The following is a 15,461-nucleotide window of genomic DNA, read 5'->3' on the forward strand; positions in this document are numbered from 1 at the left end:
TTGAATTATGTCTTGTTTCATGTGCTTAATTTGGTAGGCAAGCAAATAAGCCAGAGTGTCTCCTAAAGCAGCATTTTGGAGAGTATTGTTGGTGTGGTATGAGTGTGAGAGACCTTTCGGTTTTCAATTCAAAAGGGAAGAATGAACATGGCAGCCATGAGGCAAAAGATACTTTTCTGTCCTGGTAACATTACAGCACAATATTGAAGAGGCTTCAGGGGTATTCGTTTTTTTTTAATATTTATATAAATTTATTCTGTTTATTTTTATTTTTGGCTGTGTTGGGTCTTCGTTGCTGTGCGCAGGCTTTCTCTTGTTGCAGAGAGTGGGGGCTTCTCATCCCGGTGGCTTCTCTTGTTGCAGAGCATGGGCTCTAGGTGCACAGGCTCAGTAGTTGTGGCGCACGGGCTTAGTTGCTTCACGGCATGTGGGATCTTCCCGGACCAGGGCTCGAACCGTGTCCCCTGCATTGGCAGGTGGATTCTTAACCATTGCGCCACCAGGAAAGCCCAGGGTATTAGTTTTTATTGGAAACTTGGAACGTTCTGACTGTCTAGAAAAACTGAAGCAAAGCAAGCCTTCCAACCCACTGATGTGCTAATCCCAAGCATGCATGTAGCCAGAGTCATGTTGAAATAGGAATTGAAGGATTAGACATTTGTTTATTGAAGCTCTAAATCAGGAGCTGGTTCTTGGCTTTGCTTGGTTGCTATAAAATGATACATTTTGTAATGTGATACTTGTGAATACAAATAAGCCATGGTTTGTGCCAGTATAAACAACAGAACTTGTTTCTTTCAGGTTAGAGCAGTATTTATTAATATGTGTGTTTTAAAACAATGTGATTTTTAAAAAAATGCTCATCTAATGCATTCCATGAGATTTTTGAGATGTGTTTGTGTATTTAAAGCGTTTTAGGGGGAGAGGGACTTAGGGGAAAAAAGGGCTTATGCTTTGGATGTGGATCAAAAATACAACTACCACTTCCCTTCCTGCCCACCAAAAAAGAAGAGGTTGAGGGCTTTTCTTTCACTTCAAAAGAATAGAAAGTTAAATGTTGGTTTTTGTCTTTGTCTTGGTATTATAAATGTGTGGTTTTGTTATATTTTTTCCATTTTTGTTTTATTTTTCAGTATTTAATATTAAGAATTTTCTTTGAGAGTTTCTATCCTTTAGTGATGGAATTGTAGGTAAAAATCGCAGCATGCTCATTGTTTTTGGTATTCTGTACTAGAAAGATGAAATTTCTGTTTCCTTCATTTTTATTCTAAAAAAATGAACATTTAGTATTAACATATTATCAGTTTCCATGATGACCTTAAAAACATTAAATTGATGAGACTCAGAATAGTACTGAGCATTATGCATAATCCGTATTGAATATTACAAATGTTTAAGATAACTGGTGCCCATAAGAATCGAGTTAGTGTCTGAAGAGTGATCAGAATTAGAATTTCCTAATTTCTGGTACCCAATTTCTCTGTTGTTCAAAGATACAGGAATAGCTTAGACCATATACCTCTACCCCCAGCCCTTTGGGCTGATAATACATACTTCTTAGATATCTTGGGCACTAGATGTCACTATTGTTCCAGCAAGGCATTACTGCATCTTAAGATGTTCCAATACATGTTTCAGTACTTATCTGTTGATTGATATGTTGTGGGAGAGCATGAAAGGGAAGGAGGGGAGGGGGTTGGTGGAGAGAACAAAAGAAACTGGCAAAGCTTGAGGGCCAGAGATTGACATGAAGCATGAAAAAAGTATTTTACAAGTGAACTGGTTGTTTTATGCTTTTAAAACAACTTTTCAGTCCTGTGTTGTGTTGCATATGCCCTGGGGTTTCTCATTAAAATCACCTTGAGAGTGTTTAAAACAGGTTCCTGGGCCTCTGGAGGTCCTCATTCAGTAGGTTTGGGACAGGGGAGGGACTCTGTCTTTTAATGAGCTGTAAGGTGATTCTGATGTTGTCTTGCACCAGCAGAGTAGGAGTTAGTCTTCATGATGTCTAAAATTGAATGCCACTGGTAGTCATAGGACACTCCGCAAAATTTGATTTTACCCTTGGGGGAAAAAGCAAATATTTTTATGTTTTCAGGTAAGCTACATTTTTTTCTGTTGCATCTTCAAGATCTTTGTTTTCTCCAGCAAGCATGATATTGGCCATGTCTTTGGTAATAACAGGTTTTCTGGCCGTACTCAGATTTTCATTGAGAATCAAAGGGAAAAAGTTTGCTTCTCTGTATAATTTTGGGCTTGATTTGCTGGTTTCCTCCTAGTCACCTTTATTTATTTAAAAAAAAAAATTTTTATTTTTTTGGCTGTGCTGGGTGTTACTTGCGGCATGCAGGATCTAGTTCCCTGACCAGGGATCGAACCCGGGCCCCCTGCATTGGGAGTGCAGAGTCTTAACCACTGGACCACCAGGGAAGTCCCTTCATTTCTTTTTAAATCAGCTGGATTTGACTGGCAGAATAAGGAGGGGAGGGCATTTTTAAAATAAGTAGGTTGAACATTCCATGGCAGAGCTGAAGTACTCACGGGTTATATTTGCCTTCCATCTCTTGATTTATCATTGTCCTGCTGTAGCTCTTCTTTTTGCTTAGTTTGACCCTTAACCTGTAACTCACAGTAATCTCAACAAGGTTGGAATTTCTCAAGACAACAAGAAGGAAGTGGAGAAGAAAGTGGCTGTGAAACCCACAGAAACCAAGACCAAGTTCTCCCAGGCAAAGCTGTTGGCAGGAGCTGTGAAGCATAAGAGGTCAGCCTGAATTCACACAACTTTAATCTCCTTCTGACTGTGTGCTTTGAAATGCCAGATTAATGGTAGCCAGAACAAAAGGTAACCTAAGCATAGGTCTTGGTGAAGTTCCTTTGGTGGTCTTACCTCCCTCTCCCCTACCAGATTTGGTGTCTTCTATAGCCTTTGACCCTTGTCTCTCTGTTCATTCAACATAATAGCTACTCTTCATTGGATGCCTGCCATGTGTCAGGCATTGTGTTAAGTTCTTTCCATGCATGATTTCTTTTATTCCTCTCAACAAGTCTGTGAAGTACAAGTTGTTATTATCAGATGAAGAGACTGAGAATCTCAGAGGTTGAGAACCTTTGTCCAAGGTCACAGAGTAGCAGGAGAGGTGGAGTTCAACACTTGAGCATCTGTTTCTAGGCAAACAAGGTAGCAAGTTCTATGGAAGGATTTATATAGGGTGTAATGAGATCAGGGAGGAGGAATAACTCTGCCTGGAGGTCAATATATGTGCTCATGTTGGGGAAGTTAAGGCATTAGAAAGAAGAGGTTGATTAGGTAAGACGACTAGGGCTTTGACAGGCAGACGGGGAGAGCAGAACACCCCAGGAAGGGAGAAGAGCTGAGGCAAGGGCACTATGATCTATAAGAATATGGCAGCTGTGACAGGGTTACACACCTGTCTGGGGCTCTGCTCGTTTGGTGTGGGGTGGCAGCGGTGCCTTGTTTGCTCCTCTCTTTTCAAGTCTTCAAATGGCACCAAAGTGATTATATCTGGTCATTTCAATTTGACCAACCCTACCACAGGCCAAAAGGATGTTAAGCTTAAGTGCAGACTATTAGGAAAATCAATATGGTATATTAGCGACCAGCCACATGTTTTGAAGAAAGTGTGTTGTTGCAGTTTTGTGGTTTGGCACACCTTCTGTCTCCTGATGTTCCCAGGAACATTGCTAGGAACGTTGTTTACATGTAAAAATGTTGTCATGGTATAGCAGCCAAGGGGAGGAATATCAGTATCCTGAAAAGGGCCAGTTACCCAGCCATGAATTATTCCTTTCAAGTTTTCATATAAGCTTTCTTGCTGGCCCAGTGTCTTTGAGAATTTGGATGTGGGTCAATTGTACTGGGCTATACCAAGAAAGGGCTCTCTAGGTGGTCAGTTAGTTACCTCTCAGCAGTGTCTTGCTTCTAGCAGAATGTGTGTTGTAAGTAGCTCTCCTAGTCCTTAGATCAACTTTTATTAGATCATCCTTTATTGTTGTTTTGTGTAGCAAGGTGATAAATTAGTCTCCTGGGGCAGGAGTTCCTAATCTACCCAGCCTTGGGTTTATTAGAGTCACCTGGGAGTTTGTTAATACTGTAGATTGCCTCACACTAATTCTGTCTGGCTCAGTAAGTTTGGAGTGAGCTCTGGAAGTCTAATTTTTAAAGTTCCATGGATAATTCCGATGCTTGGTGAAAGTCTGATGCCTGATGTGTGTATGTTATGAAGCATAGTAATAAAACAAGCCCCCCTGAACCCATCACCCAACTTAAGACCTAGAGCATTATCAACAATATGAGTCTGCCTCTGTGCTCCTCCCCATTTCTGTCTCTGTGCCTTGCCATCCTCACGCCACTTTCCTATATCAAGTTTACCATTCTTTTGCCTTTCTTTACTCTTAGTAATTTTGGGGGTTTTTTTGTTTTTGTTTTTTGCTACCTATATAGGTACCCATAAACAATATAATAGCTTGCTTGTTTGGAACTTTATAAAAAATGATTTTATTATATATACACCACCTTCTGTGAATTTGGTTTTTCAATCAAATTGTTTCTCTGATTGAAACAATTTTGTATGTGTGTATGTATGTGTATGTACAGCTATAATTTGTTCACTTTCACTGCTGTATAATAGTGCATTATTCGAGATACCGAAATTTGTTCATTCTCCGGTGAATGAATGTTTGAATTATGACAGATGGTGCTGACAGGTCAAGGACATGCTTTGTTACATATGTACATCTGTTTCTCTAGAGCTGTGTGTGCAATATGTTAGTCCCTGGGCACCTGTGGCTATCTAAATGAATGAAAACTAAATGAAATTTAAAATCCAGTTCCCTAGCCACACTAGTCACATTTTAAGTGTTAAATAGCTACACGTGGCTTGTTGCTGCCCTCCTGGACAGCACAAATACAGCAATAAAGTGATTTATAAAATAGTACCTCCTTATGGTCTTAATTTGCATTCCCCTGTTAACAAATGTAGTTGACATATCATATGTTGATTTGCCATTCATGTGTCCTGTTGTGTGGAAGGTCTGTTCATTTATATTGCCATTTTTCTACTGGGTTATTTGTATTCTTCTTATTGATTCATAGTTTTTTTTTGTTTTTAAACATAGTCCTGATATTTTTTTTCTCCAGTTTATAGCTTATCTTTTTACTTTAAAGTGGTCAAATATATTTAATTTTAAGGTGGTCCGTTTTTAAAAATTGAGATGTAATTGACATATAACACATTAATTTCAAGTGTACAACATAATGATTTGATAATAATATGAAATATATACATATATATATAGTGAAATGATCCCCATAGTAAGTCTAGTTGACATCCATCACCACACATAGTTACACATTTTTTTTCTTGTGATGAGAACTTCTAAGATCTGTTCTCTTAGCAGCTTTCAAATATACAGTACAATATCATTAACTATAGTCACCATGATGTACATTACATCCTCACTACTCATTTATTTTATAACTGGAAGTTTGTACCTTTTGAAGGTGGTCCATTTTAAGGTGGTCAAATCCATCAATATTTTCTTTTTATGGTTAGAGCCTTTTATATTTTGTTCAAGAAATTCTTTCTACCCTGAGGTTGTAATATAGTTTTTCTTGTAAAAGTCTTAGAATTTTTGTCTTTCACATGTTAGTCTTTAATCTATCTGGAATTGATTTTTGTGAAGGGTATGAGGCAGGGATCACATTGCAATTTTTTCTTCAAATGAAAAGCCAATTTTCTAGCAATTTACTAAATACTTCTGCCTTTCCTCAGTGATCTTCAGTGTCACCTCTGTCTTATAACAAGTTTCCATACCTATATGGGTTTGTCTGGATTCTTTTTTCTGTTCCTAGGATCTGTTGGACCAGTATCACTCTGTGTAATTACTGTAGCTCTGTACAGATCTTGATATCTGGTAGAGCAAGTCCCCTTACATTCTTCTCAGGGATGTCTTGTCTATTCTTGGCCACTTCATTCTTCCATATAAATTTTAGATTTAGTTTAAATTCTTTAACAATCCCTATTGGGATTTTTATTGGAATGTTATTAAATCGCTTGATAAATTTATGGAGAGAACAGATCTTCATGGATTTGAGTCTTTCTCTGTCCATGGCATATATCTACATTTATTTGTTTCCTTTAATTAAAGTCATCCAATAAAGTCATGGAGTTTTGCTGTTTTTTTCCCCCCAAAAAATTGTACATGTCTTTTGTTAGACTTATTCCTAGGTATTTTATATTTTTTTGGTTGCTGGTGTATAAAAGTGCAATTGATTTTGGGATATTTACATCCAGCCACGCAATTCTTATAAACTTTAATAATAACTCTTGTTAACTTTAATAATTTATCAGTGGATTCTTTGAAATTTCTATGTAGAGAGTCACCATTTGTGAATAATGACAGTTTTATTCTCTTCCTTAATACCTTTTAGTTCCTTTTTCTTATCTTATTGTGCTGTCTGGGACCACCAGTAAAATGTTAGAAAGAAACAATTACTGCGCACATCCTTGTTTTATTTCTAATTTTAAATAGAATGTTTAACTTTTTGACCACTAAGAATAATATTTATTGTTTTTGTTTTTTCAGATATCCTTTAAGGTTAAGGAAGTTCTGTTCCTAGTTTCATAAGAGGTTTTTTGGTAGCCATGAGTTGTTAAATTTTGTCAATTTTTTTCTGCTTTTGAATTGATAAAATAAATTTTTCTTTGTTACAGTGAAAAAATAAAGATTTTTCTAATGTTGCATTCCTGGTGATAAACCCAACTTGTAGTGATGTATTTTCTTTTCTTTCTTTTTTTTTTTAAACTCTGCTGGATTTGGTTTGCTAATGTTTTGTATAGGTTGTTGCATCTGGAATCATGATGGAGACTGGCCTGTATTTTTTTCCCCCCACTTTATCTGATTTTGATGTGTAGATTAAACCTAGCTTCATAGAATGATTTAGGGAGTGTTCCTTCTTTTTCTGTTTTCTGGAGGAGTTTGTATAAGATAGTAGTGTTCATTTGTGGCAGTTTGGTAGAACTCTATAAAATCACTTTGGTCCCTGTTCTTTTAACTTGTGATTATAGGACTATCTACGCTTTTCCATGTCTTTTTGAGTCAGCTTTATTTAGTTATATTTTCTGGGAATTTGCTCATTTTGTCTTTTTTCAAGTGTGTTAGCTAAATTGTCAGTATTCCTTATTTTTGTGATTGCTGTTCTGTCTGTAATTGTCCTTTTTTCATCCCAAATATTGATGAATTATACTTTTATTCTTATTTTCACTATTTTCATGAGAGGGTAGTCTCAGTCTTATTAGTCTTTTCAAAGATCTTTTGGGTTTACTTCTTATTTTTTCTATTTCATTAATTTTTGCTCTTTAATATCTTCTACCTTCTTTCTTTGGAATATTCTTTACTTTCTTCAAACTTATACTTTTATTATTTCTGTTATAAACAACTGTCAGATACCAAGCTAATTAACTTTCAGCTCTTTCCAGTTATAAGCATCTAAAGCTATAATTTTTCCTCAGCTTTCATTGTATACAATTTGGTATTTCCAACTAAGTACTTTTAGATATCCATTATGATTTCTTTGTTGACTCATGAATTAGAAACTTTTTTAAATTTCCAAACATATTGAGGTAACTTAACCATATTTTACTGGTTCTAAGATGAACCTGTTTCTCCCTTACATTTTAATACCTTATAATCAGTGGTGTCTTAGAGTGTATGAAATATAATCTTTATCTTTTGTTACCAATTTCTACCTTAATTGCATTATGGTTTATATGTGCTGATTCTTTTGAAATTGCTTTAGACTAGCTTTGTGACCTATTCCTGAGATTAATTTTTGTGAATGTTCCAAGTTGAGGAGAATCTGTGTTTTGTAATTGTTCTGGGTTCTATGTAGGTACAACAAAACAAACTTATTGATTGTATTGTTCAAATCATCTGTTTCTTTACATATTTGTCTGCTTGTTCTATCTACTTGAGGGGAGTTTTTGAAATCTCCCACTGTAGTAATGATTTCTTGATTTTTCTTCAGTCTTTTGAACACAGTATATTTTTAAGCTCTTTTAGAAGCATAGATGTTCAGGATTGTTATTTCTTCATAGTGAATTAAACTTTGTTTCATTATAAACTAACCTCCTTTATCCCTTATAATACTTTTGGTCTTAAAGTCTATTCCCTTAATATTAATATAGGTACCCCAGTGTTCTTTGGATTAGTATTTGCCATGGTAACTCTTTTTCCATTCCTTTACTTTCAGTCTTTCTGGGTCTTAAGTTGTTTGTTTTGCTTCTAAATTTTTAGGTGTGTCTCATAAATAGCTGATTTAAAATTTAGTCTGTTAAACTCTCTTTATAGGTAGGCTTGGACTTATTAGGATTTTTTATACAATTCTACTATCTATTTTTAAAAATTAATTAATTTTTTGGCCATGCCACGTGGCTTGCAGGATCTCAGTTCCCCAGCCAAGGATTGAACCTGGGCCGTGGCTGTGAAAGCCTAGAATCCTAACCATTAGGTCACCAGGGAACTCCCCAGCTTCTGCTATCTTAATGTTATTTGTCTTTTTACTTAAAAAATTTTTTTCCATGTATTCTTTTTATAAAAATTGATTACAATTTTAAAATCTTTTATTCATTTTCTTTTCTTTCTACTTCTTTGGATTTTTGTATTCTATTTCTATTCATTTGGTGGCTTACCTTGCAATTTATCAAGAATACTTAGTAAAACCTAAAGTAAATAGCTATCTTACTTCCCTGCAAAATTATCCATGGACCTTAGAACTTTTAGCTACAGTCATCTTCTTCCTTCCTTACATGCTGTCCAGGACTTTAGTGTGGTCATGTTTAACACCACAAATTAGATGCTGTTTTTTTATATAGACTGTTTGTTTAGATTTGTATTTACAAGTTTCTTTGTTCACTATCCCTTCCTTCTGGGGTTAAGGCCTTCCTCCTGGGACCATTTCCTTCCTCTTTGGAGTGCATTCTTTTTTTTTTTTTTTTGACCTAAATTTTTTATTAGGTAAGAATTTACAAACATTACTTAATATTAGTGGTAACAGTGGAGCTGGAGAGCATTGTGCCTTCTAGCTGCATGGCGAGAGAAGTACATTCTCTAGATATTCTTTTAGTGAAGGTCTTTTGGGTGACTTTCAGAATCTCTAGCATGTCAGTAAAGATATTTCTTTCAATCTTTAATAACTTAACTGAATTTTTGTCATATATAAACATGTCCAGATATTCTTAATCCATCTGTGGTTCTAACCAAGATGAATGATGACAACAAAGAATCTGATGTTTTGGTGATGCTTGAAGATGTAATGCTTCACCCCTTGAATTGGTCAGAGGTTTAAATTATCTTTATAACAATAATATAACTGGAAGGAGATTAAGAACCTGAAATGGAGACTTTTCATTTCAGATCATCTCAGCTCCTTGAGGCTGCCTAAGACCCATATAAATAGTTATTGGAGCTCCTGATTCCCAAAGTTTGATCCCCAAGATTGGACCTAGCTCGAATCACCATATTTTTTTGTTACAGCTCAGAGAGTGGCAACAGTTTGAAAAGACTGAAATCGGACCCTGACCCAGATGATAAGAATCAAGGTGGGTGGCAGCTTTCATTTCGTTCTTGACTCATCATATACGTGAACCATGGTAAAAGGCTGGAATGCATTGTATCTGCGGAGGAATGCGTGCATCTCTAAGCAAACCTACCTAAACTTAACTTACCAAACCATTTTTAGACCATGCAGGATTTAAACCTAGCAATATGTCAGCTGCCCTGCAAAGTAATATGTTAGAAACCAGTGGAACTGATAAATGACAATTGTGTTCTCCCATGAGCGCTTACAAAGCCAAAGCCCTGGTCATATCACCTCTACTCACAAAGAGTTTTTCTCTGTCTCCCTTAAATGTCAAGTTTCTTCATTTCACCTGGCTGGCTACCAGTGAGAGCTAGAATGCCTGGCTTCTGCTGTTGGTTGGATTGGACTGAACCGAGAGGCTACAAAATACAGTTTCCAGGAGTACACTTTCTTTGGTGGTTCCTTTTATGTGATCAAATCTGCTACTGTGTTAAGTGGCACGAAGTTATAAGTGAAAGTGAGTGTTACTCAGGACTGAATCAAGGATAAGAAATTCAAGAGTGTTTTCAGTTCTTCTACTCCTGACTCCCTGTGGAATTGAGACTGTGAGCTGAACTCAAAGGGTCATCGATAAAACAGGGCTTACATTTATTTCTCTGTCACACACACAAAAAAGGATATTTTAAAATATATTTTTTTCTTTCAAAAAAATAATGATTATTTTAAAAAGTATATCCACTGAACTCCAGTAATGGTGAGCGGTTGCTGATATCTTTTTACTCTAGAATTTACTTTTGAAAAAGATACTAAGCGAAGAGCCTCCCTTCTACCTGTATGTCCTCTTCCATCCAATTCTCCTTCCCAGTGGGAAATAGTATTGTATATTTTTAATGTATATATGTATATATCGAGAGCTATTCTATGTATGTATAAGCAATTACAAATATTCTCTTTTTTTTTTAAGTGTTTTATTGTAGATAACTTAAAACATTCAAATATTGAGATGATAGTATAATGAACCCCGTCATGTACCTTCAACAGTTTTTTTAAAATTAATTAATTAATTTATTTTTGGCTGCATTGGGTCTTCGTTGCTACGCATGGGCTTTCTCTAGTTGCAGCGAGCAGGGGCTACTCTTCGTTGCAGTGCGCGGGCTTCTCATTGCAGTGGCTTCTCTTGCTGTGGAACATGGGCTCTAGGCACACAGGCTTCAGTAACTGTGGCACGCGGGCTCAGTAGTTGTGGTTCACGGGCTTAGTTTCTCCGTGGCATGTGAGATCTTCCCGAACCAGGGCTCGAATCCGTGTCCCCTGCATTGGCAGGTGGATTCTTAACCACTGCGCCACCAGGGGAGTCCCAACAATTTTTAACACATGTCCAATCTTCTTTTTTTTTAAAGAAAGTTTTATTTATTATTATTATTTTTTGGTTGCACTGCACAGCTTGTGGGATATTAGTTCCCCGACCAGGGATTGAACCCAGGCCACGGCAGTGAAAGTGCTGAGTCCTAACCACTGGACCGCCAGGGAATTCCCCATCCAATCCTATTTCATTTAAATCTCCCAACTGTAGTATTTTGAGACAAATCTCAGACATCAAATTATTTCATCTATAATTCTTCTGTATGTATCCCTAAAAAAAATAAGGATTCTTTGTTTTTTTAACATAATTGCAATACTATTATCCCACCTGAAATAATTACAGTAATTCCTAAATGTTATCAAGTACCAGATTAGTATTCATTTTCCTCAGTTTTCCCATACATTTTTTTCTTGACAGTTGATTTTTGTTTTTAAGATTCAAATGCAACACTGTGATCACTTAATTGTTTTTTTAAATTGTATTGAAGTATAGTTGATTTGTAATATTGTGTTAATTTCTTCTGTACAGCAAAGTGACTCAGTTATACATGTATATTTTTCATATTCTTTTCCATTGTGGTTGGTCATAGGATACTGAATATAGTTCCCTGTACTATATAATAGGACCTTGTTGTTTATCCATGCTATATATAATAGTTTGCCTCTGCTAATCCCAAACTCCCAATCCTTCCCTCCCCCATCCTGCCTTACCCTTGGCAACCACAAATCTGTTCTCTATATCTGTGAGTCTGTTTTTGTTTCATAGTTATGCTGATGTGTGCCATATCTTAGATTCCACATATAAGTAATATCAGATGGTATTTGTCTTTCTCTTTCTGACTTACTTCACTTAGTATGATAATCTGTAGGTTCACCCATGTTGCTGCAAATGGCTTTATTTCATTCTTCTTTTATGGCCGAGTAATATTCCATTGCGTGTGTGTGTGTGTGTCTGTGTGTGTGTGTGTGTGTACACACACACACACACACACACTACATCTTTATCCATTCCTCTATCGATGGACATTTAGGTTGTTTCCATGTCTTGGCTATTGTAAATAGTGCTGCTATGAATATAGAGGTGCATGTGTCTTTTTGAATTAGAGTTTTGTCTGGGTATATGCCCAGGAGTGGGATTGCTGGATAATATGGCAACTCAATTTTTTTTTTTAAATTATTTGCTTTATTTATTTTAAAATTTTATTTATTTATTTATTTATTTATGGCTGTGTTGGGTCTTCGTTTCTGTGCGAGGGCCTTCTCCAGTTGCGGCACGTAGGGGCCACTCTTCATCGCGGCGTGCAGGCCTCTCACTATCATGACCTCTCTTGTTGCGGAGCACAGGCTCCAGACGCGCAGGCTCAGCAATTGTGGCTCACGGGCCTAGTCGCTCCGTGGCATGTGGGATCTTCCCAGACCAGGGCTCGAACCCGTGTCCCCTGCATTGGCAGGCAGACTCAACCACTGCACCACCAGGGAAGCCCGGCAACTCAATTTTTAGTTTTTTTGAGGAACCACCATACTGTTTTCCATAGTGGCTGCACCAATTTACATTCCCACCAACGGTGTAGGAAGGTTCCCTCTTCTCCACACCCTCTCCAGCATTTGTTATTTGTAGACTTTTTAATGATGGCTACTCTGACCAGTGTGAGGTGGTACCTCATTGTAGGTTTGATTTGTATTTCTCTAATAATTAGTGCTGTTGAGTATCTTTTCATGTCTGTATGCCTTCTTTGGAGAAATGTCTGTTTAGGTCTTCTGCCCGTTTTTGGATTGGGTTGTTTGTTTTTTTGTTGTTTGGTTGTATGAGCTGTTTGTATATTTTTGTAATTAGGCCCTTGTCCGTCACATCATTTGCAAATATTTTCTCCCAGTCCATAGGTTGTCTTTTTGTTTTATTTATGGTTTCCTTTGCTGTGCAAAAGCTTGTAAGTTTGATTAGGTCCCATTTTTTAAGTTTTGCTTTTATTTCTATTGCCTTGGGAGACTGACCTAAGAAAACATTGGTACGGTTTATGTCAGAGAGTGTTTTGCCTGTGTTTTCTTCTAAGAGCTTTATGGTGTCTTCTCTTATGTTTAATTCTTTAAGCCATTTTGAGTTTATTTTTGTGTATGGTGTGAGGGTGTGTCCTAACGTCATTGGCTCTAGGCACGCGGGCTTCAGTTGTTGTGGCGCACAGGCTCAGTTGTGGCGCGTGGGTTTAGTTGCTCCGAGGCATGTGGGATCTTCCCAGGCCAGGGCTCGAACCTGTGTCCCCTGCATTGGCAGGCGGATTCTCAACCACTGCACCACTAGGGAAGTCCCACATACTGATTTGAGTATGTTGAACCATCCTTGTGACCCTGGGATGAATCCAACTTGGTCGTGGTGTATGACCTTTTTTATGTATTTTTGGATTTGGTTTGCTAATATTTTGTTGAGAATTTTTGCGTCTATATTCATCACAGATATTCGCCTGTAATTTTTTTTTGTAGTGTCTTTGTCTGGTTTTGGTATCGGTGACGGTGGCTTCATAGAATGTCAACCCATTGGGAGTGTACCCTCCTCTTCAGTTTTTTGGAAGAGTTTGAGAAGGATCGCTATAAGTTCTTCTTTGTATGTTTGGTAGAATTCCCTAGTGAAGCCATTTGGTCCTGGACTTTTGTTTGTAGGGAGTTTTTTTTTTTAATTACAGATTCTATTTCATTTCTAGTGACCGGTCTGCTCAAGTTATCTATTTCTTCTTGATTCAGTTTTGGTGGCCTGTATGTTTGTAGGAAAGTTGTACATTTCTTCAAGGTTGTCAAATTTGTTGGCATATAATTGTTCACAGTATTCTCTTATGGTTTGTTGCACTTCTGTGATATCTGTTGTGATTTTTCCGCTTTCATTTCTTATTTTGTTTATTTGGGTCTTCTCTCTTTTCTTCTTGTCGAGCCCAACCAGAGGTTTGTCAATTTTGTTAACCATTCAAAGAACCAGCTCTTGGTTTTATAGATTTTTTCTATTGTTTTTTAAATTTCTATTTTATTTATTTACTCTCTCATCTTTCTTATCTCCTTCCTTCTGCTGACTTTAGGTTTTGTTTGTTCTTCTTTTTTTTCTAATTCTTTTTGGTGGTGGGTTATGGTGTTTATTTGAGATTTTTCTTGTTTCTTAAAGAAGGCCCCTATATTGCTATGAACTTCCTTCTGAGAACTGCTTTTGCTGCATCCCATGGATTTTGTATGGTTGTGTTTTCATTGTCATTTGTCTCAAGGTATTGTTAAATTTCTTCTTTGGTTTCATTGTTGATCCATTGGTTTTTTAGTAGCATGTTTAGTCTCCATGTAATTGTTTTTTTGTTTTGTTTTGTTTCTTTTCCAGTGGTTGATTTTTGGTTTCATGCTATTGTGGTCAGAAAAGATGCTTGAAATAATTTTTATACTCTTAAATTTGTTTAGGCTTGTTTTGTGCCCAAGTCAATCCTAGAGAATGTTCCACGTGCACTTGAAAGGAATGTGTATTCTGCTTTTTTTGGATGTAATGTCCTGAATATATCAATTAAGTCTAACTGTTCTATTCTGTCATTTAGGATCTCTGTTGTTTTATTGATTTTTTTGTCTCGAAGATCTGTCCATTGATACGAGTGGGGTGTTAAAGTCTCCTACTATTATTGTATTCCTGTCAGTTTCTCCCTTTATGTCTGTTAGTATGTTTTATATATTTTGGTGCTCCTATGTTGGGTGCATATATGTTGACAAGTATAATATCCTCTCCTTATATCGATCCTTTTATCATTATATAGTGTCCTTCGTTATCTTTGTTTTAAAGTCTATTTTGTCTGATATGAGTATTGTGACCCTCGCTTTCTTGTCATTTCTGTTTGCACGAAAGATCTTTTTCCATGCCCTCATTTTTAATCTATGTGTGTCCTTTGCCCTAAAGTGTGTCCCTTGTAAGCAGCATATTGTAGGCTCTAGTTTTTTTATCCAATCTGCCACTCTGTGTCATTTTTTTTTTTTAATTTTTAAATTTTATTTTATTTTTTTTATACAGCAGGTTCTAGTTAGTCATCAGTTTTATACACATCAGTGTATAAATGTCAATCACATTCGCCCAGTTCATCACACGACCATTCCCACCCCCTGCGGCTTTCCCCCCTTGGTGCCCGTACGTTTGTTCTCTACATCTGTGTCTCAACTTCTGTTCTGCAAACCAGTCATCTGTACCATTTTTCTAGGTTCCACATACATGCGTTAATATACGATATTTGTTTTTCTCTCTCTGACTTACTTCACTCTGTATGACAGTCTCTAGATCCATCCACGTCTCAACAAATGACCCAATTTCATTCCTTTTTATGGCTGAGTAATATTCCATTGTATATATGTGCCACATCTTCTTTATCCATTCGTTTGTCGATGGGCATGTAGGTTGCTTCCATGACCTGGCTATTGTAAATAGTGCTGCAATGAACACTGGGGTGCATGTGTCTTTTTGAATTATGGTTTTCTCTGGGTATATGCCCAGTAG

The 15,461-nt window shown here is 36.8% G+C and overlaps 1 protein-coding gene and 1 non-coding gene across 5 annotated transcripts in view; one reads left to right on the forward strand and one right to left on the reverse strand.

Annotated features, from left to right (window-relative positions):
• PSME3IP1 (proteasome activator subunit 3 interacting protein 1) overlaps positions 1-15,461 on the forward strand; it is a 44,683-nt gene that overhangs the window by 13,925 nt on the left and 15,297 nt on the right. For all 4 annotated transcript variants that reach the window (XM_057534000.1, XM_057533998.1, XM_057533999.1 and 1 more), the window contains 2 exons: positions 2,631-2,764; positions 9,559-9,623. In XM_057534000.1, the coding sequence (XP_057389983.1) occupies positions 2,631-2,764; positions 9,559-9,623 (199 nt within the window). The remainder of the gene's footprint in view (positions 1-2,630; positions 2,765-9,558; positions 9,624-15,461) is intronic.
• Positions 2,358-2,430, reverse strand: TRNAG-CCC (transfer RNA glycine (anticodon CCC)). The gene has a single exon. It is a non-coding gene; the product is annotated as a tRNA-Gly (tRNA).

Source organism: Balaenoptera acutorostrata, chromosome 19 (assembly GCF_949987535.1).
Source record: "Balaenoptera acutorostrata chromosome 19, mBalAcu1.1, whole genome shotgun sequence".
In the NCBI taxonomy this organism is placed as follows: Eukaryota; Metazoa; Chordata; class Mammalia; order Artiodactyla; family Balaenopteridae; genus Balaenoptera; species Balaenoptera acutorostrata.